Here is a 27964-nt window from a genome sequence, read left to right as displayed (position 1 = left end):
TGGTATAGGGCGGTATACAAATTAAATAAATTATGTGTGTGTATGCTTGGTTCCCTGCCCCGTTTTATCCTCAGAACAACTCTGTGAGTTAGTCTAGGTTGAGACTGACAATGAGTATCAAATTAAAGTATTTGAAGTCTCTATATTTTCTTCAGTGTATAAACATTAGCATTTCAACTTAGCCTCTCTCCCTCACTTTACACTCAGATGTTAATTTATGTTCAGTTCTGATAATCTGCATTGTAATGTAAAATTGCTCTGCACAGAGAGAAAGAGAAGCACAACTATTCAACTGGTAAGGTAAAGGTAAGGGGACCCCTGACCGACTCTGGGGTTGCGGTGCTCATCTCGCTTTATTGGCCGAGGGAGCTGGCGTACAGCTTCCGGGTCATGTGGCCAGCATGACTAAGCCACTTTTGGCGAACCAGAGCAGTGCACGGAAACGCCGTTTACCTTCCCGTCGGAGCAGTACCCATTTACCTACTTGCACTTTGACGTGCTTTCGAACTGCTAGGTTGGCAGGAGCAGGGACCCCTTGCTTAAAAACCAAATCAGGATTTATTCAAGTTACTCAATAGTTTTCTTTAAAGCAGGTTCTGTTATATGAAGGCCACAATAACACAAAATAAGGATAGCCAAGTTGCCTTACTTCTATAGTATTTCATGAGAAATGAGACACAGAATTGGCAAACTGATGCAAAATATTTATTCCAAGTTAGTTATCTTTGTTGCAGTAGTTTTCCCCCTCATACAGACTCAATGTGATAGTCACTTTTTTAAATCTGTAAATAATGTTATCAAAATAATCTTAATCTTTGAAGTCCCACAAAAATTTATATTTTACAATCCACCCTGAATATCAAGGTTGCAAGAACACAAACAATTCCTATATCCAAATATTTTACAGCTGTACCCCCAAAAAAGGAAAAAAAACCCCAAACACGCCTGGTTAAGTGATGAAGCTCCCCGAGCCGCCAAAAAACAAAATAAAAAAGTTCCATGTTATTAGCATTAATTTAACACAATTAGAACTTCCATAGCCATTTTGTCATTGACAATGATTGTTTTAGCACATTATTGCCGCACAGCATTTTGCTATGTGGACGGCAGTATGAGAAGCATGTGGCTGCCCAACTCAGTCCCTTACATCCTGCTGCTGATGAGACTGAAACTATGCCTTGCACCAGAAGGCCATGAGTCACCCATCTGCATGGACTGTTCTCTATGAAGCATAGAAGGGCAAAACCAAAAATAAGCCAATAGCTTTCATCTTTGGGATATAATTCTTTCCCTTGTGCATGAAGTTTTCAACAATAAAAAGAAACTGAACAGACTTGAGACAGAATAAACTCTGCTTCATTTGAACCCCAAACATTTATGTGCTGAACTACAAACTGAGTTTGCTGGGTTGTTTTGTACTGTGGGTTTTTTGTGCCTATTTTCAGGCATCATCGTCTGAAGTTTCACTGCTACTTGTTTCTGTATCTGACTCCTCAAACTCTGTCTTAAAAGTGCTTCTCCAGTGGGAGAATAGTTGACTGTTGCCACGGCCTTGAAGAAATCCATTCTTCCTAAAGCCGTTTCTTCTTAGCTGCAGGAAAGAAAGAAAAATGAATTCATTTTTGTTTCCCTTTTCCATTCAGAGCTCAAAGCAGAGTACACTCTAATACTATGTACATATAAAACAAAGTCTATATAGGCTTGTCAACATGCAAAAAAACCCTGAGTAGACGCTTTTGCAATCATCATCTCACAGGTTTTATGAAATAAAACTAAGAAACGACCAATGCTAAAAGACTGATAATAATGCAGTGGTACCTCGGGTTAAGTACTTAATTGGTTCCGGAGGTCCATACTTAACCTGAAACTGTACTTAACCTGAAGCACCACTTTAGCTAATGGGGCCTCCTGCTGCCGGAGCATGATTTCTGTTCTCATCCTGAAGCAAAGTTCTTGACCTGAAGCACTATTTTTGGGTTAGCGGAGTGTGTAACTTGAAGCGTATGTAACCCAAGGTACCACTGTATTAAGCACAAAAGCTAAACATACCTGCTCTGACTTTATTTGGAACTCTTTGAGCTCATCCTCTGTGAGGGGAAGGCAATTCTCATCATTTTCAGGGTACTCTTGCCACCCCATTGCTTTCAATAACCTAGCAATTTAAAGGAGATGGGATGGGTTGAGAAAGAGAGGTTGGATTAACAATGGAAGAAAGACCCACCCCCACATAACAATGCATACAAAATTGACACGTTTTCTATACTCACCACTGATTTTTACATGAATTAGTTAAGTTCTATTTAACAAGCATTGTTAACAATGCTTGTTAAATAATGTTAAATAATTGTTAACAATTATTTAACAAGTATTCTTCAGCTGCAAAGGAGCATGGGGTGACTTTATGAAGAAGGACCTAGGTAATGAAAGTAAATGATGTGGTTATGAGGGACTGGGGAATGAAAAAGGAATATGGCAGGAATCCTGAGGGTTAATGTGAGAAAGAACTGGACCAGTGATGGCTGGAGCTAGAAGCCAAGTGGATGGGGTTGACCCCTTTTCCCTCTCAGGTTATAACTGAGTAGAATACACCTCTTGTATTCATTATTCATTAGTAAGAAAGTAACTATTCTTGAGGAATAGTTTTTCTGTGTATGCATGCTGACATGCATGTATTAGGTGCTTGTCAGCATGTCAAAATCTGAGGGGTGATTTGACTGAAAAATAGAAAGTCCTTTATAAGCAAAATAATTGTGTCATCTGCCTCTTCCAGAGCAAATGGGAGAAAATGTCTCTTCCCCAACTCACTCTACCTTGTGGCAGCAACATCACTGCCAACAGGGACTCTGTGACAAATGATGGCAAATACACCTTGCTCCCTACTCCTGTTATGAATCATAGAACTGTAGAGTTGGAAGCTATCCCAAGGGTTATCTAGTCCAACTCCCTGCAATGCAGGAATCACAACTAAAGCATCCCTAACAGATAAGGAGCCATTACTCCTATGCCTGCTCTGAGGGAGCAGCACTGCAGCATCAGAGGTTGAGCAATTACTGGGCTGAGGTTTATGCAGGCCTGATCTAGCCGTGACATTAAGTAGCTACTGTTGTGCTCAAACAGCTGGGGTAGCGTCAGAAGACTTAATGATTTATTCCACAAAAACATTCTGGTCTTATGTGTGATAGATAGCTGTTAGGGAGTTACCCTTGCCATCACCTTTGAAATAATATGCCTCTGTGCAAAGACCCTCCCAGTATATGAGCACCCACTGCAGGATAGCAAAATGGTACACTACACTGCAAGAACAGCATGATCAAACAATAGAAGCAAAAACTGACAATATCTTGTGGTTGGTGATAGAACTTTAAGAAGTTTCAGGTTCTACTTTTACTTCTGACTCTTATTCCACTAATTTATCTACAGTGCTGGTAGAAAAAGATTTTCCTTAGCAGTCTGTCTTCCCTCTCACCTGTGTTCTGCTTCTAATGAGTGAGAAAGGTTCTCCCCTTCTTCTAAAGGCAGAGAAAGACCATTCTGGTGACAATTCTCTTCCCAGTTTTCCTTTGGTTCTGGTGTGCTGCCATCCTCCATCTGGCAAGGGAGAAAAAAATAAGTCAAATTGCCTGGTGAAGGCTGCTGAGCTATGATATACAAGGCCTACCTAGGCCTTTAGATCATAGCATCAAACAACCACTCTTGTACTGCTATCTATCCAATCAAAACCACACTTGCTATGAAATAAGCCCAGGAAGACTTCAAACATGCACAAATTGCTCTGTAAGGAGTTTACTTTTGGAAAAATAATCAATATATACCCAGCCTTCCTGGCCATAATTAATACTAACAAATTACATTGTAAAAATATTCTTTTTTTCAAGATCCCTCTATCTAGAAGCTGTAGTTTCTAGAATGTCCAGCAAAATAAAAACACATGTGCAACAGGGTGCTATGTGTGCAATTTTCGAGCCTTGATGAATCCTACAATCAGGATTGTGAATGGGTTCCCAACAAATAACTTAAGCATGTATTCTGCACACATTGGGTCTGGTCCCACAGACATCTGACAAAATGCTTAGTTATAACCTTATTGTAACCAATAAGGTCTTTTGCTTCAGTACTCTTTAATACCTCTATCACCTTTTATTTCCCAAAAGTAAAGAGACTTTAAAAGCTTTCAATTACCTTAATGTGCTAGTCCAGCACAATTATTTGGGGAGTGGGGGAATGAAAATGTCTATACTGTTTTGTGTTATGCACTTTACATTTCTAAAAAATTCAGCTTTGTTTTATTTGTTGAAAAAACTAATATATATAGATTAAAAATGAATTTCTGCAGGGGTTATTCGCTAAATGGACATACTGTGCATGAAGAGGACACATATTTTGTTTATGTGAAAACTCACTCCTTTAACTATCATTTACCACCTATCTGCACAAGTCAAAGAACAGAACAAAAATTCAAATTCCCATAAAAAGTAGGTGATTACCAGACAAGTCAAGCACTTAGAATAGTTGGAAAATACCAGCTCTGCCATACCTTTAACACAGCATTTCATTTCACACTCAAAAATCCCTATCGTTTTAATACTCTAGAAAGAAAAATCGGAGCTGCACCCTTACATCCTCCAATTTGTTGCTCTCATGGCGCTCTGGCAACTCCCCATTCCGGTCATCCTTCAAGGCCTTCAAGAACTCACTCTTCTTATCTGTGGTGCGGCGCATCAGCTTTGTCAAGCGAGAGGAGTTTATTTCAATGGGAGGGGTGATGCTGGAAGGACTCTGTAGAGAGAATAAAAGTGCTGCAAATCTTCCAGAGTTACCTTTTTACCAGAGGGATCCTGTCCTCCCTACCCCATTTCTATTTGTGTCATTTAAGCTGGGTGATCATAAGTGTATGTTCACTGATGTTCAAATACTTTCAAATCCAGTTTTTTAATTCAACCTTTCAAGCTTACCTCTTTAGAAGAGGTGAGAACAGAGCCACTGGCCAGTACAGCAGGTTTGGTTACAGACACTGGACTTGTAAAAGCAGAATCACGGCTGGAGGAGAGCGAGCCTGGTTTATGTTCACTTCTGTTAGCTTTCCATTGGCTTGGCTACCATGAGAAGAGAACAAATACAGTAACATTAGGGAGCAAGAAACTGCATAAAAGCAACATCAATAATTAACCTAGTAACTTAATTTTTTATCTTGCTTAGAACTAGTCACCTTGATTACTATTTATATTTTTGTCGGCAGGCTGAAAAAACTGGCACCAGCCCCATCACGGATCCAGGAAAAGAAAAGGAAAGGAAAGTGGTCGGAGTAATGTAGAAAGTTTCCCATCACCATTTCTACTTGTGACGGGCTTTGGCAGGCCTTGCTTATTCCTACAAAGAGGTGAGAAGGTGCAACAGTGGGCAATTAGAATTCCCCTGAATGTGTGCAAATAGAGGGGGCTGCATTTATCCTACGACACATGTTGTGCATGGTGACTATATGGTAACACCCTGTGTGAAACATTTAAACTGGAGACGAAGCACTAAGAGTTGAAGACAGGGAATGCAAAAGTAGAAGCCAGGAACAGCTGGGGAGAAAGCATGCAGAACTGGAGTAACGAGGGAACCTGGCACGTGTCCCTAAGTCACAAGTAAATAGAGATTGTTGAGAGCTTAATACCAAATGTTCCTGTGTCTACTGGTTGTCATAATGCAGCCCTTCTCAGCAAAGGAGAGAGGGCACACCCTCACATTGGGGAGCAGGAAGAAAAGAGAAAAGGAGGGAAGTGCACCAACTCAAGAAAACCAGTTTTTTTAAAAAAAAAACTCTTAACCTTCAACATGAACCCTTTATTTCCATTTACATTGTAATAGTATTTTATAGGTTTAGTACAGCACAATTTAATATTTCCTTTAGGTTAGTCAACAGAATGTTAAAACTTCCCCTGCAGTGGTACCTTTACCTTTTATCTGAGTGAACCTATGCATACCTTGGAAGGGGGTGTTGCAGGCTTGGGAACCAGATTTTTGTAGACACTTGGGACAATGGTAGTTGCCTTGTTGCCATTTGAAAGCTGAGGCCCTGGTGACGTAAATGCAGCTGAGAAGGCAGCAGCAGGATCTTCTTTTGAAACCTTTTTGATGACCAGCATCTTGGTAGGTTGCTTGGCACTAGGAGGGTTTTCTAGTAAAAGGGGTGGGGAAGAGAAACACACCAAATTTTCATTAAAAATGCAGTTCATCCCTAGTTCAAATGGGAATAGATGGTTTTACAGACACTACTTGTTACAGGAAGGCAGAAACAGTCCTCTTTTCTACAAAATTCACTCTTTTCTCAGCCCAGTTATTTTAGCACCTGCTCAAACGGGAAATATTTGGAGACAGCTCATCATATAGGACAGAATCTGAGAAGGACTAGTCTGGAAATGTAGTTAACAAATAGATTTATTTTAGGTTTTCAACCAAAATGGATATTCAGTTCAAATAAAGCCCAATTCTAAAGGACAACGCTTTATATAATTGCAATCTGATGAAACAAGTTATATTCACTATTCTTCCATGAGCGTCTTTGGAGGAAACAAACCTGGACCAGTAGGAATTATCAGTTGTGCTGATATTGTTACAAGCTCATCTTTAGGCCCAATATAGTTTAGATGAGCACTAAGATGCAAATAGCTATGCTTATCTTAGGCCTCTCACAAAAAGTCTTGATTTTCAATTAGTATGTTCCATTCTGGCTATATATCTGTAACCTGTGGTATGCATAGGGCCTAACAATCTTAAGGACTACTTTGGATGTTACATGGCTGAACATTGGTACAGTAGATGTGTGATTAATGGTTAGTAGATAACATGGGCTGCTTTGGGCATTAAAAAGGATCCATAACTCATTGAATCAAGTCCTTCCTTTACTATGTGGCTTCTTAAGGCTCAGGGCTCAAGCACCAATCTCTTGCTTGAGCCATGGGTCTGGTGGTTTGGATGAGGGATGGGAAACACAGCACTTTCCACATTGCTGGAAAGAATTGGAGAAGTGCTCTAGATACTGAATGGGCAAAATTTAAATGTCTAGGATGCTGAATGTCAAATATGATGGGGGTGGGGGGAGAAGAGAAGAGAACACAGACATTTCTTGGTGAGACCCAAGGACTCTACAACTCTACCACTAAATATCCAAGGCATCTTTGAAAATACTAAGATTCAGCTCAATCTGCTTCAGAATTCTTGGGATTGAAAATGGAAAGACAATTTATATCTATTTCTAAGAAGATGGATGTTCCATGATGCCTCAATACCTACCCCAAACACCAGATGGCGTCCCAACTGGTTTACTCTGGCTGTTCTGTTTTCCAGCTTCTGGATTCAATGATGGCTAGAAAACAAAAAGAAAAACGTATGTCTTACTATGATACAAAATTTTATTAACTCCATTTTCAAGTTACTTAGCTAGGACTAAGTTTTAAAAACTTAATAATTGTATTTAAATTCAACATTATTCTCTCACAATTTATATACCAACATCTTGACAATGTTCCTTTGCTGTTGTACTTAATTACTCTGCAAACCAGTGTGAGCAAATAGCAAGTTTATTAAAGAGCTAGGTTGAAGATACAAATAGGTTTAAGTGAAGCAGATGTACTGCATGAAAAGAAGATTTAATTTTTTATATAGTCTAAACATGGAATAATCAGTATGTCTAATCAGCATCTAGCCTTAGGGAAAGCTGTGAGTTGGAAGGAGGAAGAAACTAAAATGATACTGGTTGCCCAACTGGCACATGGTAGGAACTTCCCATTTATATCCAAAGAAAGGAGTTTTCCTTTGAACATGTAAGTGGACACATGTTCTGGATACATCTCTGGGGGCAGAGCCTTCACACATTATGCAGTTTGGGGAAACACAGAGATGCATGAAAGCATAGAAGAAACCAGTGCTTGTGAAAAATCAGCAGGAAACCTTGTTGAAAACACAATACTGTACACTTACAAAGTCTTCCTCCTCAAATTGCAGTTTCTCCTTTTCTTCCTTTTCCTCCCTCGTCTCAGCAGGTGGCTTTTCCTGAAAGGCCGAACCCTTTCGGGAGTGGAAATTGCCATTCCAGTGGCGATGGGATCCAGTTCCTCCTCCTCCTCTTTGATTCATGCCATCATGGCCTCGTGAAGAACCATACCAGCCAGGCTGATTGCCAGCTAGCCCAACATGAACTCCTTTAGAAGCACCAGAGTCCACAGAATCATGACGGTGCAGGGAAGGCTGATGCCAGCAGTCTGCATGAGAGGAAGATTGTTGTATGAATAAAAATAGTCAGTACCTAAAATATCTGCCATAGTACAGATCTCTAATGAAGCCAGCATGCAGCAACAATGCACTTTGTCAGGGGTTGGGAACCTCTGGTGCAGCAGCCAATTTGGACCTACAATGCACCCCAGCTATTTCTGGCAAATCACACCTATCTATTCCCCTCCCCCCAATGCCATATGCAGCTATTGAAGTGGCTTCAAAGGAACAACTGGAAGCAAGCTCATCATTGTTCCCTTGCTGAAGCAGGGCACACTCTAATCATCCATCAGTTGATTTTTATGGAAACAACTGCTCAAAAGGAGGGAAAATTCTTCACTTTAGCAGGGCAGTCAGTGCAAACACCATAGCAATCCTAGAGCAAACCTCTTTGAAGGCATACTGGGAGTGCTCTTTTATAGAGGCACATCACCTCATTGTGATATTGGGTGATTGACAGGTGGAAGACTCTGCCTAAATTTGGCCTGAAAAGTGTAGGGCAGAAACAGATTTGGCCCACCTGGGGGAAAAGTCCCCCATCCCTGCTCTATGTCAGTTCAGAATATCATCTTTACTACTCCAACCAGATCTTGGGATTACAGCCTTTATTGTGAAGCCCAAGTGAACAATATACCCTAACCATTCTCCGTTACAAGCAATGACATTATAGTCTTCTATCACAGCTGTCTTCTTGACGTTTGCTTAAGTATGCCAACAGACTCCTAGCACATCATGAAAAATCAGAATACCACCTACTTTTTATAAGGTGGGGTGCTCACAATTTACTCTCTCATAGGAAACAATTGTTACAAAGCCCTGGGTAAGTTGAAAACCTCCACACTTTTATCTCAGACAATCAGGTTTTTCAAGCATTTAAATGTTTGCAGCATCTAACTGAGTAATAAAACCTAAGACCAGTGTGTACAAGTTCTAGTATGAGCCTTTTTATATACCTCCTGCAGTTCTGAGGGGACCATTATTAAAAAAGCCATCAGAAGAGTTGTGGCGTCTCCGGCTTACGCCAAAGCGGCCCTCTCCCCGAGGAAGATGCTCTCCGTGCTTCTCAAGAGTGGTTCCAGGGGCCTATTAAGGAAAAAATAATAATCAAAACATGCAAAGGCTCTGGAATTATGAGCTCCGCATGAGTTTTCAGGAGTTTATCAACAGATTGTTTCCTACTTTGTTCAAAAGTGATATTCCAGTGACCACCAGAACCAACCAACAAAGCTATATTTAGTATATATGTACCAGCTTCAGCCACACGTTTGCAATTGTGTAGAATCTGTTCCTTCCTTGACTCCTTTTAAATACACTGTGACAGCAAGTTGTCTTGCTATTATTTCAGGGTAACAGACTGATCAACTGTCAAACAGTTTAGGACCCATATTGGAAAATGGCATTTAGATTCTTCATTTATAAGAAGCCACTGAAAGTGCACATTGAGTGCATTATAATAGTTCTATGCATTATGATAATCCAATCTGGATATTGTCGTTAATTATTGCTACCAGGTCTGTCCTAACCAGGAACGGGAACTGCTGGTGCACCTATCAAAACTAGCAAAAAGCACTTCTGGCTATAGCTGCTACTGGGCACACAGGAGCAATGCCACACCCCCATGCTGCACATTTGAATCTTAATGGTAAATACAACCCTATCCAAATTATATATACAGTGGTACCTCTAGATACGAACGGGATCCGTTCCGGAGCCTCGTTCGTATCTAGAAGTAAACGTAACAAGCGACAGCGCCTCTGCGCATGCCGCTTTTCGCCACTTCTGCGCATGCACGTGATGTCATTTTGAGCGTCTGCGCAAGCGGCGAAACCCGGAAGTAACGCGCTCCGTTACTTCTGGGTTGCCGAGGAGCGCAACTCGAACACGCTCAACTGGAAGCGTCTTCAACCCGAGGTATGACTGTATACTCTTACAAGGGGCTCCCAGTAGTCTGGCTTCCAGGACAACAACAGCTTAGCTTCAGTCATATTGTAGCATTTGTTGTTCCCAGAACATCCACTTTGTCTCTCAGGGCACATACTTTGCCCACATATTAATTAACAATTTTGTGTGTTACTGTAATGGTAAATGTTTATATTTTCTCTGTGCATGACTTTGAGAGACTGGCTGTTCCAAACCAGGGGTAGAGAACCTTTTTCAACCCGAGGTCAACATTCCCTGGGAACCTTCCAGGAGATGCATGCCAGTGGTGGGAGGGGCCAGAGGCAAAAGTGCATGGATCAATTAATGTAACTAGAATAGGCTACATTGCAGCCACACAAAGCGCAAGAGTTTAAACCAACCCTTCCCAATGAAGCAAAAAACAGTTTGAAGAGGGCACTGGTTACATTTAAGTTTTGCAGCTTTTTCCATGTCATGACAACACATCATTAGTGACAAATTGTCCAAAAATGCAATTTGTATGTTAGTTTTGTTAATGCAAGCATTAGTTTGACAAATGGGCTATCAATTCTGGTAGCGATGTCCTACCATTTTATTGTTGATGCACTTTTAATGCGGGCTCAATATGGCCAATATAACTTAACTGTTTTACAAAGCCATGTATGCATTTCATAATCAAATAGGCAACCTGGCCATAACTTGTCTAAATGTTATTGAAGAGTTTGATCCAAGATTCAGTCGTTTACCTTAGCAGACTGTGGTGTAGAGAAGTTAAGCCAGGCAGGAACAAAGTCATGCTGCGCCATTTAGGTCCAGTGTCTCTCCTTCAATAAAGCGAGGCATCAAACCTCATGGCCAGGATCTAAGACAAGATGAACAACACACATCCACTGTCAGCCCTCCCCAGAGCAAAGACAACACAGCAAAGACAGGACTAGGCCAGCCCCCAGCAGCTTGGACAGCAACTCAGTATCTTTCCAAGAGCTAATTGAAGGATATACAACTTGACATAGATCCATTCTGAACTATTGTAGTTCAATGGCTCCTGTTGATTTCCACCCTCCATGCTCAATTCAAACCAATAAAACTAGAAACTGAGCTCCATCAACCTCTATAGTTTCTGCTGGGAACTAGAAAAAGTTGATGAAGAATTCAGTATTAATTTCCCCTCCAGCCTATTAGTATTTCACTCTGGACACTATAAATCACAGGTAGGCAAACTAAGGCCCGGGGGCTGGATCCGGCCCAATCGCCTTCTAAATCCGGCCCGCGGACGGTCCAGGAATCAGCATATTTTTACATGAGTAGAATGTGTGCTTTTATTTAAAATGGGTTATTTGTGGGGCATAGGAATTCATCCCCCCAAAAAAATTATAGTCTGGCCCCCCACAAAGTTTGAGGGACAGTGGACTGGCCCCCTGATGAAAAAGTTTGCTGACCCCTGCTATAAATCTTTCACAATAAGCATGTTTGAACGGTATCATGGCTTTTCCATGAGCACATAACAAGAAATCCACAGTCAACATCCCATTTCCCATTTTGTCTGAACTGGGAAACTCTTTAAACTTCTTCAGTTATCTAAAGGACTGTCACGTGGAAGATGGAGCAAGCTTGTTTTCTCCTGTCCCAGAGGCTAGGACCCAAACCAAAGAATTCAAGTTACAAGAAAGGTGATACTGACTAAACATCAGGAAGAACTTTCTGACAGTAGGGCTCTTCAACAGTGGAAAAGACTCTCTTGTAAGGTGGTGCATTCTCCTTCATTGGAGGTTTTTAAGCAGAGGTTGGATGGTCTTCTGTCATGCTTTACTTAAGATTCCTGCACTGCAGGGGGTTGAACTTTATGACTCTTGGGCCCCTTCCAACTTATGATTCTATGCTTCTAGACACCATCTGAAGGCAACCTCAAGCCATGGCTTCAAATACCAGTTCCAAAGCTACTAAACAGGATATTATTTTTAACTAAAGACTTCCCTGTTCTTTGCCACCTCATGCAAAGACAGGAAAGGAGCAGCTGCATGTGGGTGCACAAGACTTCTTATTTCTTCTTATTAAATCAAGATATGATCATTTGAACATACCTGTTGTGAAATATCACAAACAGAGATGGAAATGAAGGCGCAAAGGTTGTGTATTTTCATATAGCAGTAAACAAAGGAAGTCCCACAATGACTTACCTAGTCCGGCCTCTGCAGTCCACCACTCTCACTTTTAGCACTTCTCTTGGTTCTCCAGATTTCTTCCTTCTCCAGGGTGCACCTATGCCAGCTTTGCGGCAAGGGTGAGTCCCAAAGGAAGCACGAGAAGCCGCACTTCGTGCCGACTGCACCCCTCACCCCTCTAGCTGCTCATCTTAATTGCTCTCTGCACTTATATGAGAAAAAAAATACCTAAAAGGGAGTGTGCATTTTTGAAAAGCCACAACTACATTCACCTCATTAATTTTGCTGTTGTTGTTACAATGCTATGCAACTCAGCTTTTACATTACAACAGTACTTATCAGATATGCACAGCATTCAGAAAGACACCATGATTAATGGTGAACTCCACAAATCCACTCTGTTCATCTTCTGCAACAACTTGATTTGGAATGGGGGCGGGGAGGTGGGTGGCAGGACCATGAAGGATCCTGCAAATTCTGAAAATGTGTGTTAAAACGTATATTTGTAGAAGTTCTAAAATGCAAGACTCATCCTCACCACTTTTATAGTTGCTTAAAAAGTTGTTAGCATTCTTAAAACTATCTTGAAAGGATTTTCACATAATGTAACTTAAATTTCCTTGCTGAGGAACTAAAAGCAACTTGATGAAGAGGTAAGATTCACAATGATTTCTGTCCTATTGTTGCTATGAATGCATTCAATTAAAGCTAAAAGTAAGGGGCTAAGCCAGAAAATAATCTCTCCCTGAACTAATTTAGTTGAGTTGTTGCTTTAAAAAAAGAGAAAGTTGGTGTATTATAATGAATTTGGGTGACGATCTTCTGAAAAGTGTAGAATTCACGAAGTATTCTCTGAAAGAAAGACAGTATTACCTATCAGTAAATGAAGCAAAAAGGATCTAAAAGCTCAATAATATATAAGTTTTCCATGTCTTCTTCAGTTTCTACTGAAATCATGAAGCAAGCCAGTTTTTAAGTTACCTGTGATTATTTTCAATCAACACCCTATTTCAGCATTTTTACCTTGAAAGTTATCCTATTTGTACCCCATCCATCCATGTATTACCTTATTTTGTCTTCATAAAATAGCTTCATGAAGTAGGTTAGGCTGAGAGACTTTACCACCCACGGTGGCTGGGGCAACCCAGTCAGATAAGCGGGGTACAAATTATTATTATTATTATTATTATTATTATTATTATTATTATTATTATTATTACCACCATCAAAGCTACCTTGTGAGCTTCATGAATAAGGATTTGAACTCCAACACTCCACACATACCTACTTTGCAGGTGCCGCCATGTTCAAACACAGGTCTGCCAACATGCACTATCAACAGAGGATACAAATAACACTCTCTAATTGCAAATTCACTGAATACCGACAAAAGCCCCCCAAAAGGGCCAGAAATAAACAAAAGGAAAGTTGTCTGCCTGCTCAGAGGGAACCTTGATGCTTGCAGATATATATAAAAACACTTTACAAGGCGGCAAAACCCCCAAAGTCAACCAAAAGAGGACTGAGCACAGTCAATACTATGCAATGCTGAATATGTAAATGTAGCTAAGAAAAACTCTTATGAAAGGTTTAGATTTTATTACCTACCAAACAACCCTCACTAATACTGTGTCTATAATTAATCAACCCTAACAACTACTAAGCTATGACTTATTTGAAATTGGACACACACACCACAGAACACTAGCACATCACTAAGGATGCTATGCATTTTAGAATTTAAAAATTCCACGTTCCATTGATTTATCACCATGGCAGAAATTATAGGCCTAGAATCACGAAAGGTAAATTATGGAAGGTTTCCTACTGGTCAAAAAGAAACCCCAGAACAGCAGCATTTAAGGAATTCTGCAAGGCATTCATTTCTTTAAGTCCTGAATTTCTCTTTGATACATACTTCCTGTAAAGTTATATTTGACTGGAGAACTGGGCCCAGGCTAACAAAATGAACTTCAATAGGGACAAATCTAAGGTTCTGCACTTAGGCAGGAAGAACCAGATGCACAAATATAGGATGGGGGACACCTGGACTACTAGTAGTAACTGTGAAAAGGATCTAGGGGTCTTGGTGGACCACAAGCTTAACATGAGTCATCAGCTAACACTATTCTAGGCTGCATCAACAAGTACAGTGTCCAAGTGAAGTAATAGTACCATTCTATTCTGCCTTGGCCAGACCACACCTGGAATACTGTGTCCAAATTCTGGGCACCACAATTTAAGAAGGAAGTTGACAAGCTGGAACATGTGCAGAGGGCAACCAAGATGATTAAGGATCTGGAAACTAAGGCTTACAAGGAGCGCTTGAAGGAGCTGGGTATGTTTAGCCCGGAAAAGAGGATAGGAGATATGGTAGCCATCCTCAAATATCTTAAAGACTGTCACATGGAAGAGGGAACATGCTTGTTTTCTCCCTCTCTGGAGGGTAGGACTTGAACCAATGCCTTCAAGTTGTCAGGAGATTCCGAATAAACATTTGGAAAAAACTTTCTGATAGTAAGAGCTATTCGGCAGTGGAACAGACTCCCACAAGAGCTAGTGGACTCTCCTTCCTTGGAGGTTTTTAAGCAGAGGTTGAATGGCCACCTGTCCTGGGTGCTTTAGCTGAGATTCCTGCATTGCAGGGGTTAGACTAGATGACCCTTGCATCCCTTCCAACTCTAAGATTCTATGATCTCATAAAGCTCAATGTGGAACTATAATCCTGGCAAAGAAGTTTATATTCTCTAGTCCAGCCTTTTCCAGCCTGATGCTCTCACGACATTTTGGTCTACAATTGCCATCATCCCTAATCATTAGCTATGCTAGCTGGAGCTGTAGTTGGGGGTGGAGGGGGCTCCAAGTCAGGGAAAGCTGCTCTACCCTGATTCAAAAAGTTCTATGTCAAGATTGGTACATTATTTTTAAAAGAATCACCGATTTAATATACTGGCCCCATAATTACTATGCTGGGAATGGGAAATCTCTGGTTCTCCAGATTTTACTGAACTCCAACTCCCATCAGTGCAGCCAGCATGGCCAGGAACTGTGGTCCTCTAGCAACACCTGCTCATGCAAGTCCCCAGTGAAGTGATAATGTTTCTTTTCCTTTTTGGGGCAGGGAGGGAGGTTAATGATCCATTCACAACCTGGAAATTGAACTCCATATCTCCTAGATGAGAATTCAACATTATTTGGCAAGAGACATTAACACACACACAAAAGCCTTCTCAAGATTCAACTCAAACCAGAAATGCTGATTTCCTGGAACATATCCTGATGCCCTAAGTTGAATAGATTCCAATTTAACATTTCTGACTTATTAAAGTAAACAAAACTAAAAAGATAGGTTACTTTTACCTAATGAAGTATCTCAAAAAATAATAATAATAAAGAAGATGAACCCTGCTGAATGAGACCAAAGGTTCATCTACACACCATTCTGCTCCCAAGAGTATTTGAACTTAAATAGATGATGGGGTTAGAGGGAATCAAAACACTAAATGTGATTTCAATGTTATATCCAAACAAATGCAAAGCTTTTCAGATTTTTGTTACAATACTTATATTTTTGATATGACAGCACACTGTAGTTCACACATCACACTGCATACTTAATGTTTTATTGTGAACATGTTTTGCTGGGCTGTTGTGTTCTCTCTGCTAGCACAAGTAGAAACAAAGCATAATTCACAAACCATGGTCTGTTTGGAAGTGAAATAAATAATAATTCCCAATTCAGATGCAATACTAAGCCAGGGATCATAATTTGCTTCCACTGTGCCCTAGAAGGGAAATGGTAACAGCCCAGAAAGCTATACTCACAGTAAATCATTAAGTATACCATTAAGTATGCCATTTACCAAGGCAAGAACATAAGGCCAGCAGCACTTCCCTTATACCAGGCATCCCCAGACTTGGCCCTGCAGCTGTTTTGGGACTACAATTCCCATCATCCCTAGCTAACAGAACCAGTGGTCAAGGATGATGGGAACTGTAGTTCCAAAACAGCTGAAGGGCCAAGTTTGGGGATGCCTGCCTTATACAGTTTAAATTTTAATTAAAAAATGAACTGAACATGTAACTTGATTTTAGCATACTCAAAAGCCTGTGGATGGAACTCAGTTATATTTTACTCACAGTAGACCTGTTTGGCTAAGTAGTTCTGCTAGCTAGCAGGAGCCAACACAAGGGTTTCTGCTAGTGCAATGAGGCTTACCCACTCTCATCCACCTGCACCACCCTTACAATCATTCAATCATGGAAGCAGAGATGCCCATTACTCTGCATTTAGAATAACTAGTCACAGTTGCTATATTACCTCAGCATCAGAGGCAGAATGCCTCTAAAAACCAGTTGGGTGGATCACAAGTGGGAGTGCATCATAGCACTCGTGTCCTGTTGGCCACTTTGAGAACACAAAGCTGGATTAGATAGACCCCTGGTCTGATCCGACAGGGCTCCTCCTATGGTTTAAATGTGCTGCGTAGAGCAAAGCATTTGGTGTCAAGACTAGGACCCAGCTGAAAGCCCGGATTGGAATGTTGGATTTGGTATGCAAGGAGTGGGTGAGCTACAAGACGCAGCAAACTTTTAAATTGTTTGAAAAAAATACAGAACCCTTTTCTAGATTCTGATTAGTCATCTCCTGATCTATGTTACACATAAGCATCTCCCCCACCTCTTTTTCCCATACTGAGTGTAGCTTAAGTGCCGCAAGATAAGGTTTTATCCCAACTTCAACTTTTCCTTCAGAAGTGAGGATCCTTTGAAGGAGAACAAAGACAAGTAGAATGTATACCATGTATCTTTAGATTCGATTATACCATACTTTTTTCTTGCTTCCATTCCTAAAGTTAGGTTGTTTTTGTACTATTGTTCAATTATTGTGTTTCTGGGTGTGTACTTGTATTTTAGTTGTTCAAAAATGTCAGTATTATTAATAGAAAAGCACATTGCAGGGCTGTGGCATCTATCACTACAGCTCTCCAGCAGAAACAGATGCATGGTGTCAGCTGGGTGCTCATCCATGGATAACTAGTATTTACGCTTCTAGCAAGTAACAATTGAGAATGAATGGCGTAATATACTTGTCTAAACTAAAAGTGAAAGTTAATACACAGTATAATTCAGGAATTTAACATTACAACTCTTGGGAGGAAAAGTTATTCACTTAACTCAAATACTAAAATTATTTTCGTTTCAGCAAAGTTGTAACTGGGTTCTATTTTGGGATAAAAGTTCAAAACTATTGCTCAGCTTACTAGAGGTTTACCTAAGAAGCAAAGCAGAGAAGGGTTGAATTAACACAATGCAGTTACATGTAAATCTGCAAATACCTGTGTATTTATTAAAGACCTAACAGATGTTACCATAGACACTGAATAACCAATAGAATTGAGAACAAAAAAAAGGGTAATCTCCATAGAAGAGCCCTTACTTGTAATGTTTTTAGTACTGTTCCTTTCTAAAGAGTTTTAAAATGGCTATTTGCATGTCTGGCGGCTTTGCAATTTATATCTAGTGAAACACTATGAAATCATGTCCCCTTCAAAAACATAAACATATATAATATTGCAAGTTTGTGTGCCACATCCATATTATAGTGGTCAAAATCTTGTATGTAAATGTTTAAATCAAAGGAACCTACTGTCCCAGGGAGCCTCTCAACAATCTGATGGATAACAATTCATCTATCTCATTACCTCCTCAAGTGTCTTACTTCAATGCTTCAAAGGTTTGTCAAACCACAACTTCACAGGAAACTGTGACTTAAGTGCAACTAATAAACCAATATGGCAAACAGCTGAGTGTGCAGAAGAGCCTAGTTTACTCTAGAAAACTGCATGTTTTATGCATTCAGCTTTCTAATCACTGATGCATACAGTTACAGCTCAATGTTTGTTAGGTATAGGTACGGTATACACAAATTACTGAGTGATTCACATGGGATTTACTATCTAACCTTAAACAGAAATCTGCAAAAAAACAACAACACAGTCCAGATTCCATTAATTCTACCCAATCATGATTAGTTACTATGTTCTCAATTAAAAACATAGTTCATCCTACTTCTTCCGAAACCTAATTTGCTCCATACATCTCTTGATTGCATAACTTCCAACGCCATGTGTAGTAGTTCTTTGCTAGTTGGTGCTACATTGCATTTTCCCATATAAATGCATTTTGAGCAATGGAATTCTGTATTGGAAGACACTGGTAGGCAAAAACACTTGGATGGCTGTTCAGCCACATACTAAGACTTACTGGCCCATAGGTCACAAGCAGCACTAGCATCTGGACCCTCAGAACTTGAAGGATTGAACTTATTCCCACACCAAAGAAAACATCTTCATATATTAAAATTTTGAATTTGATCTTTCGGTTTAGTATGGCAGAATGTATTTATGATGAACCAGTATAATCAACTAACACTGCTTCAGTCTAAAAACTAGTCTATTTTCAAGCACAGAAAAAGGAGCAACAGCAGTCTGGCCCAACTCATGTAGAACAGAGTACAAACATTTCACACCACATCTTTTCACCCTTCTACAAAAGCGAACAACAGCCCTTACTTCCATCCTTAGGATGACAAAATTCAAACTGGTATGGTCAACCCTGATCAATAAAAATTTCAAAAAGTATGTGATTAATATAACCTGCAGAGCAGAGGCAGTGACTGAAGGCCAAACTAAATGTTAGGAGGGGAATATAGGATTCATCAGATCATTATGCGATTGTTCGCCTAATGAGTGATTTTCTAGGAACGCATTATGTTCAGATAATGGGATCTGCATGTATTACTTCTGAGAAAGCTTCAAATCAAGTAACTGTCATGTTAAATCTGAAATTTGAAGCCATGTACTGGAGGAGATGGTTCTTCCACCTTCATTTCCTTCCACCGAAACCTTGAATATGGTTGATTAGATGGAAGAAGGTGATTTGGCAGGATGTTCTTAGGCGGTTCAGACAACTGCTGCAGTGCTTATGATTTACACCAGTGGTTTTCAGATTTTTATTTTATGGGACCTCATTCTGCACCAACTTATCTGCTGAGGAACTCCTGTGTCCTATAAAGGGTTATGGGGCTTTTGACACCCAGCTCTGTCAATTCCTGATGAAGCACTGCTGTCTTGGTACTTGGCAGAGAACCAATAAATTGTAACTAGATGGAAGTGCTGTTGGTGGGCGGTTCATCTGCCCAGGAAGGTGCTGTTCAACCAGTTCTGAAAAGGATTTCACTCTCCCTGAAGGATCAGGTGTGCATCCTGTGGGTGCTTATGGATTCAACTTTGCCATTTCAACATGTGATTGCTTCAGTGGCATGTAGTGCATTTTATCAGCTATGCCTGATATGCTGACTGCAACCTTTTCTTGACAAGAGACAGCCTGGCCATGGCTGGTTAATTTCTAGACTGGAATAATGCAATGAGCTTTTCAAGGGGTTGTTTTTGAAGACATTTTGGAAACTGCAGTTTAGACTATTGCAGCTAGACTGCCAACAAGAATGCTATGCAATCATATCTTGCTTGTGTTATTGGTATTGGTATTAACCTTTTAAATGGGAGTGAGAAAGGTCTCAGCCAAAGGGCTGCAGAAGGGGCCAGGTACAAGAGTGGACAGAATATCAAATACAAGTCTTACCTTCCAGTGTCTGAAACAGATTTGAAAGCTAGGAGCTAAATGGCACCTTAAACCTAGGTTATGGGTGCAACAACGGAATGCTTTTTAAGTAACAAGAATACAAAGCTGAAAATGAGTGAACTGCAGCTAAAATATTATGTTCATTTTTCACATGGTCTAGTCCTTCCCTTGCCCACCCCCTAATATTCTTAAGAGGGTCTCTTCAGTCTTCAGAGAGTAGCTGGAAGTGGGGAGTCAGAAAAGGTCCTCCCTTCCTTCCACTGCAATTTTAATCTGAAATCTTAGGCGTAGTACTGCACCCAAAGCTCAGAAACTGCTCACACTAATAAAATTTCTTGTCGCACAATGCGCCTAAAACAATGGGAGTTTCGAACACTGTTACCTTCGTACAGTAGGCTACATTGTGTCCAAAAAATCATATATTTCCATTCACGCAAGAGGGTGTATTTCTATATACAAACCGCAGGTGCCCCTGGAAAGTGTGTAGTGTATACGGTATCTCCACACATGTGGGTTTATACACACACACACACACAATGTCCATCAAAACAACAAGTATTTCACTAGTAGCTTAATATGTCCCACATTAATCTACTAAAACTTTTGTGAAACCGTTGAAAATCAGAACTACAGGTTAACATACGAAGAATTTACCCTTTGTACACTGAAACAAGATAGGCATCACTACTGATATCATTGTGAAGTGGGCCATTACTAGACTATTATTATTTTTGCCGTCCATAACGCCACACATATAAGCCATGGCTCAACTGAAATTTGATTACTGAGTTGCTTCATCCAAGTCAACATATTGGTTGCTGAACCCATATTAATTTGTGCATACTTTATACATGGGTGATGTTCAGAGGATAATCTTGGCTTAGTAAATCAAGACTTACACAAGTTTCAGGCACTCACATGCAACCATTTCACCTCTTCCTTTGCACAAATGAGCAAACCAGGAAGCTGCAGCCGACAGCTTCTTGATGCATTCACACTTGGAACTAGTTAATGCAGTGACCACCTTAATACCATGGTTTCATAATGTGGTTTGTTTGAAAGCCATAACTATGGCTCCTGGTCTGGATGCAGCTTCCTGGCTGCTTCACTCTGGTGAAGGAAGGAGTGAAATGGCTATGTGTGGATGCTGACTCTTGTTTGTATCTCAGATTAATACAGATGTCTATCAACATCAAATGGTGATGACCATCACAACACATATATTTATCCATAAACAAAGTCTAAGGTGAACAGTTCCACTGCCACACTATTTAAAACTTCCCAAGCTTTAAAATGTTCTGGGTTGTATCCGAAAACATCATTGCACAAGTGGAATGGCTTTCATTCATGTACTTCTCCTCCCCCCTCCATGCACCCCCACCTCCCCAACCCACTACCTCAGATTTGGGGGTCATGGGGAGGAGACGTACCACTGCAGGAGCAGAAGTCGTTCCATTTATCCAATGGTTGCTGGATTCAACCCATAATAGGCTGCAAGTAAGCTCCAATTTTGGTATGGGCAAGTTTAAATGCCTGTACAAATACATAGCTATTTTGGTGATGAAATTATTTGGGTATAAACACTATACATTGTTAAATAAGTGGTCTTGAGTCTCCCCCTTTTAAAACAAATAATGTATTATATTTCTAAAATGAAAGCAGTCTGTTTCAATATATTCTTTAAAAAGTCATGTCAGACAAACTGAAGACAAGTCAGCCATTTTACACACCTAACCATTTTTTTTTGTAATTCAGTTACACATGAACCTGAATTACTACTTTCCATATTTCCACACACACAGCTGTAAAATATCTGTGTACACTCCAGAAATTAAGCCAATGAAAGATCTGCATTAATTGTCCGTAGCATCTATTACATACTTTTAAAATCTTTTTTTTAAGTGTGCTATGAGTGAATCCCGTGTTTGATTAAATACATAGTGGAATTCACCCTTCACAAAGTTTCTCTTTATTATCTAGAACAGAATTTTCTTTCCACCATGAATCAAACATATTACAGTCTTTCAAAAAGAAAGCTTAGATTTTAAGACCATCACAATTTAATTTTTTTGCATTTCTTCTTCTGACTTAATACGGTACTTGAAACTATGTTACAAGGTCATATTTATACCATTTTACAAAAAATGTGATAGGCCCCATATGCACAGTACACATGTCTATTTCAGAAATCTTTCTCCTTTTTTAAATAGAGCTTGTTCTATTTATGTTCTAGATACAGGATGGCAGTTTATGCTTTGGTTTAGGACTGCCATTGGGGAAAACAAGGCTGTTGTGCCTTTGACATTAGTACCTCCACAGCTGATTTCCCATGGTAAACATGAGGGTGCTCAGGGGCAGAAAATGTATCTTCACTTTCTCTAATTTTGTGCCATGCCATTCCCCCATGGCTGCCATATTGTAACTGGCATCATCAGCATTCTCTCAACATTCAAAATGGTCCAAAAACGTTGGCGACCTCTGATATATGGTTATGCTACAAGTGCCTGAGCTTAACATTATTAATGGCAAATTAGTAACATGCTGCAGCCTACTGTAGGAGACTTGTTAGGAGCCAGGAAAAGAATAAAAATTAGGCATCAGTCTCATCACCTTTTTGAAGAAATGTGTGCCCTAGAAATGCATTACATTGGTCTCAATCTAGCTTGACTTTACTATATATTACTCAACTATTTTTACAACTAAAGGAGTAGGGAAAGGGGAAGTGGAGAGGTGGGAAGTATCAAAACCTCTTATCTTTCAAAGTACAGTGTTCTTTCTAAAATACAGAGGTTGCAGCAAAAGAGCGAACTAACATATTTCTTTCACAATAGTCATTCCTTCCCCCTTAACAGTTGTCCATAAGTCAGTAAAGGCTACCAAATACTATGCAAATCAACTGGTGAGGCAATACTAGCTTCTCTTTCAGTACTTGCTTTGAATGCAACACAGCAAACAACAAAATTCTAGAAACTTAAATGGAAACCTATCCTCTTTGGGAATTATATTCCAGTTCTGTTGTTTCTTCTAATACTAAATGTTTTTGCACTGCTACTCTTGTGTACAGAAATATTGACAATTTGTTACTAGGGCAAAGTTTCTGGTGCAAGGAAATCTTCCAGAATGGTGAGGCTTACACTCTTCTCTTAATTTACAGAGGCAGAAAAACTAGCAAGCACCAGAATGCCTAAGTGATAAACGAGTTTCTGTATAAGCTTCACTATGTACAAAGCACTTGAGTTTAACTCAGGTATCTAAAACAAAACTGTACAATAAACCACATGTTAGCTCAGAAGTTCCACTACACTTAATGCAGCTTGAAGTTAGTGTGAATAGGAATGCAGACTATTAACTGGGTGGACATATTTTGAAGAGCATTTAGCATAATGATGTTAATATTTTGCAGGATTTAAGAAAATTTCTAATCTTATTTCCATTTCTCATTACAGTAGGGTATATGACAACAGCAGCAGAAATTTGACAACACAACTCAAAATATAATTAAAAAATCCCCACCCACAGTCGTATCTGTCTACTACTATTAGCAGAAGTGTTAATGTAGCATTCGGTACGTGGACTGTAGGGTTAAATTTCACTTATGCTTGTTGTATAGAAAGGGAGAATTGCAAATGGTAAATAGACTAAAAAGTATTAGCTGACATACAAATAATCCCAAACCCACTAATCTCTTTGAGATACATCTAAAAAAGAACAACATGTGACTCATGCAAAAGTGTGTACAAGTTTATATAAATGAAGTACCTATCAAAATGATTGCAAAATTCTGTTATCCTTTCATAATATATTTAGTTCTCATCCTTACCCTGACAATGATCACCCAAGACAGGGGTGCAGAGATTGGGGATTTAATGGAAGATCTATGTGATTTTCAGGAGGTTGGCAACGATTTCTATCAATTGCTTAATAATAGCAAGATGCACAAATCAGATTGCTGAAATGAAGAAAATAGGGTGGCATAGAGCAACAAGGAGTGGATATGTGTGTGGAAGAACTGTCAGCTCAGTTCAGGTCTGGTACTAAAAACAAATTCTTGGGCTCAGAATTCTTTAATTTTAAGTATGCCTTTTGCACCCAACTCTGGTTGATGGATCTTGGGGGTTCCAGAAAAAAACAAAAGTAGATCCTTTAAGTCTGGCCTCTTCCCCCACCCCTAAGAAAACACTGGTCACTGGAACTCTTTTTCTATTGCATCTAAAAGTCAAACTAATTACTAAAGTATTGATAGATCTCTAGATGCAAATTCTTACTGTTAAGGTTATCGGGCTGAAGTACTACTTTAGTACATTCTCTTTAAAAGTTAATAATTTTTCAGTTTCCTTCAGACTATCTTCTACATAGAAGGCATATAGACAAATTGTCCTATTTCCCAAGAAATGTTGGTGCAGAACAGGCAAAGCAACTATCCTTTTAAGACACACAACAACTTCCACATTTGCACTAGATTCTATTTAACATTTATATTTTAACTCAGCCACCCAAATTTTAAAGGAAAATGTTTTTACACCCCCACACACCCAAATAATTTCAAGCAGTATCTAGAGTAATATAGCCATCAGGAAAGACACAAGAAGTGCACATTCCATTCAAGCATTAAAAAAATCTACCAGTAACTGCCAGAATCTGACACTCTACTCCTTACCTTGAGTCATATGCAGCAAAGAAGTATTACACAAGTATAATACTGTATGCCTTCCTTCTGCCTTAATATTCAAAATACTCTATTTGTACCTCCCTACAAACACACCCACAAGTCAACTCCCTCCTTCTCAGCCTGCTCAGCAAGAACAACAATGCTAGATTTTACAAGGCAGTCTGCATGGAAGGCAGGATATAATTATCCATTCCTGACACTTGTATATTTGTTCCTGAACACAGAGTCGCTGTTGTTGTTTGGGGCGGGTGTGTGTGAAAAAGAAAACGAAAACAGTTCCATAGGGAAACTACGTCAAGCCAAGCATTCTTACTTAAATATTCCTAGTTTTGACCCACCACACTTGGCTGTCTCGAGTTGTCCAACAAGCTGTCTACAAGTTGTCCAACAAGCCAGCATTTGCCCCCTTTCCACTAAAGAATAACTCATCGCATTTTATAAAATCCTGTGCCCTACTCGACAGCCCGCCCCCTACCTTAGCCTAGTCTCACAACTGCTTTGATCTGCTTCTCCCTCCCTTCCTATACCCACGCTGGAACCCCTAATCCATTTCACCCCCATGCCAACAAATAACAAAACAAAAAACCCTCTCCCACCTGCCCTGAAAATCACATGCCACCGACTGCCTGTCCTGGCCACTCCGCACCTCCTGCTCAACTTTGCACTCCAGAGGCCTACCGTAGCCTCCTCCTTCCGCTATTCACTCTTTACTCCAGCTGATCCTTCCTCGCACACCTCCAGTCTCCACCCCGCCCCCCAATTGCTCGCGCGGACACCTCCAAGCAGGTCCCCCATTACCCTCTTCTTAGCTATCGCCGCCCCCCCGCCCCTTGCCAAGCACCTCTCCGCGATGCCCCTTGTCCCGAGCGCTTCCGCAAACCAACAACTGCCCCGAGCAACTCTCCCGGCCGCCAAGCGACCCCGCAGGGCCTCCGCCGCCCCCTCGGCTCTTTCCTGCAACAGAACCTCCACTTGTTTATGCTCCCGCCCCCTCGCCTGCTCTGGGCTTCCCCCTGCCCGCTCCCTACCTTACTCTCTCCCCAAAGGCCGCTGGCTGCCGCTCAGCGCCGCCTCAAGTCCAGCTCCTCTTCCCTTCTCTCCACACAAGGCCGTGCTTACGGGACCAGGCCCCACTCGCCCCCTCCCGCCTCACTCTCTGTGTCGCTTGAGTTCCCCACACCGAACCATAACAAAGCTCTGCCCAAAATGGCTGCCCGGCCCAGCCCGCCCGGGGGCCGGAGGGGGCGGGGCTACTCACGCGTGCGAAGAGGGGGGGAAGAGGGGGAAACACACCCACCTGGGCCCAGCCCGTGCCAAAAGACCGGGGCGCACGCGCACTCGCTTTCCGCCGCTCGTGCTCTGGCTCGTCCGAGCCAGGCGAAGTAGTCTTTCGCGTGCCGCCCACCAAAGCTCAGGGCTCTCGCGCGCCTTCCATTTCTTCTCTGCGCATGCGTGAGCGTGTATCCTCCTGGTTGTGTTATCGGAGGCTGCAGGCAAACCAGCCTTTCACAGCTACTTCCGTGATGCTGTGCGCTTTCCCCGCACGCTAACGTCCTGCTACCCGAATATATTATGGACTTCACTTCTTCCTCGTTCGCCCTTATCCCCAGCCATGGCTCTGAAGTCTCTTCATTCTTAAAGCGCCAGGCACTCATTTATTCTCCCAAAGAATTTAAGCCGGTGGAACAAGCAGGCTTTCTGCCACCGAGAAACACGCAGGCCTGCCTAATATTGCTGATAGGAATTAAAAGAAAAAGCTTTCCGAAACATTTGTATGTCTGTAGTTTTCTCTTTATCAGCGACCGCGAGCCCAGTGGTGCAAACAGCCCCACCACAGGCTACTTAAATTTTAATAATTATTCTCAGGAATTCATTAGCAACTTTATCTAACCAGACTTTTATGTTCGTGTGCATAAACCAGGCCTAAAGAAATGTAGCCAAAGCAATTTATGCATTCTTCTACAGCAAAATCTAGGTAACTGGGCCAAGCAAACTACCGTATTTTTCGCTCTATAACACAGCACCCGACCATAACACGCACGTAGTTTTTAGAGGAGGAAAATCCGTAGGCATGCCACCCGTGGGCATTCCCTCCATAACACGCACAGACATTTCCCCTTACTTTCTAGGAGGAAAAAAGTGAGTGTTGTGGTGCAAAAAATACGGTAATTTGCAGTGACAGACTCCAGAAAGGCTGCAGTCTTCTGATTCCACCATGCTTTCCCTGATTAAAGTGGGTCAACTTTATAGAGTAAATAATTAGGTATTGTCATGTAAACCTTTATGTAAACCTTACATGACAATAGCTAACTATCAAGAAGTAAATGAGACAAACCAGTCGTGCCCTCCAAAACAGATTTAGTATTAGAATAAATAGCATTACAGCAAATAATTTTGAACGAGGAAAGAAAAAAAGACAGATAAACTTTGCCTAATCTTTGTTTGCAAATGCAGAAAACCGAAATTGCAAAAACAGCAGCAGCTGCCAGATCCGGTGCTTTATACTCCTTTATGTTGACACAATGCTGACTACATGCGGTTGGCTTTCTTTTGCCATAGAGACAGGCAAAAGATGCTAGCTCTTTGGTTACTCCTGTACATTTCTCCCTGTTATTCTGATTCCTGGTGTGTTGTGCAGAGCTAATTAATTTCAGTGGTGTACAATCCATAAAGCTATGAAACATGGGGTGGGAAAATTAGGTTACTGAAAGTAAAGGAGAAATTAATGGGGAAAAGAACTAATATATTATGGCTGCCTGATTAATACAAATATTATACATACAGTCACAAACCATAAAGATCAAATGAAGCTAAAAAGAGTGTAATGTGAGATATGCTGTGAAACATGAATTTACAGTATGTGTAGAAGTTAATATAATGTTGCCCCTGCCCCCCCCCCAAAAAATGTTCAGCACTTTCTACAGTACTTTCAGCACTCAAAAGTATCTTTCATTGACAGAAATAGCTGTATAATGTAACTGTTCCCTTCAAATGTGGAATCTCCCTTCCTCTCTTTCACACTTCCTTATTCATTGCAAGGCAGGATGAGACAGCAGCAACAAGACTCAGCATGAAGAGCAAACCAGAGAATTAGCATAGCAGAAATGATATATAACTTAATTAATATCATTTTGATATCTACTGTATCTTATTTATGGTATATACAGTGTATATGAATTGATACATAACAACTTGTGTGTAAAAATATCAAGTAGGTACGTAAGAAGAGCTGTTCAGGTTGAGACTCAAGGCCAATCTAATCCAGCAATATTTTTCCACACTGGCTAACCAGATGTCAGTGGGAAACTAATCTGTGGTACAAATTTTAGCTGATCTT

General features: G+C 40.6%; 2 protein-coding genes across 6 annotated transcripts in view; one reads left to right on the top strand and one right to left on the bottom strand.

The window, feature by feature from the left end:
• The window catches only part of TMEM69 (transmembrane protein 69), a 35953-nt gene that overhangs the window by 1695 nt on the left and 6294 nt on the right, over window positions 1-27964 (top strand). The window contains exons 2-3 of one of the 3 annotated variants that reach the window (XR_014220770.1): window positions 5237-5377; window positions 8025-8119. The gene's annotated coding sequence lies outside the window, so the exon portion shown is untranslated. Of the gene's footprint in view, window positions 1-5236; window positions 5378-8024; window positions 8120-26345; window positions 26400-27964 lie in introns of those variants that run through there. The other 2 variants (XM_082226795.1, XM_082226796.1) reach the window with 2 other exon arrangements.
• GPBP1L1 (GC-rich promoter binding protein 1 like 1) lies at window positions 684-26060 on the bottom strand. Of its 3 annotated transcripts, none has more exons than XM_082226770.1 (12): window positions 25925-26060; window positions 12330-13166; window positions 10899-11014; window positions 9207-9336; window positions 7963-8243; window positions 7276-7348; window positions 5967-6160; window positions 4953-5093; window positions 4618-4776; window positions 3467-3588; window positions 2050-2152; window positions 684-1591 (listed from the first exon to the last, which is right to left on the bottom strand). In XM_082226770.1, exons 3-12 carry the CDS (start codon window positions 10956-10958, stop codon window positions 1442-1444), a joined length of 1413 nt encoding a protein of 470 aa, XP_082082896.1. In that variant the 5' UTR covers window positions 10959-11014; window positions 12330-13166; window positions 25925-26060; the 3' UTR covers window positions 684-1441. The 3 variants fall into 3 exon arrangements, with proteins under 3 accessions (XP_082082896.1, XP_082082895.1, XP_082082897.1); XM_082226769.1 differs by lacking the exon at window positions 25925-26060 and adding an exon at window positions 25656-25854; XM_082226771.1 differs by lacking the exon at window positions 25925-26060 and adding an exon at window positions 24616-25003.

This window comes from Podarcis vaucheri (genome assembly GCF_965113315.1).
Source record: "Podarcis vaucheri genome assembly, chromosome: 6".
NCBI lineage: Eukaryota > Metazoa > Chordata > Lepidosauria > Squamata > Lacertidae > Podarcis > Podarcis vaucheri.
Note: the sequence above shows the minus strand (reverse complement) of the source record. Positions and strands in the feature narration are given on the sequence as shown.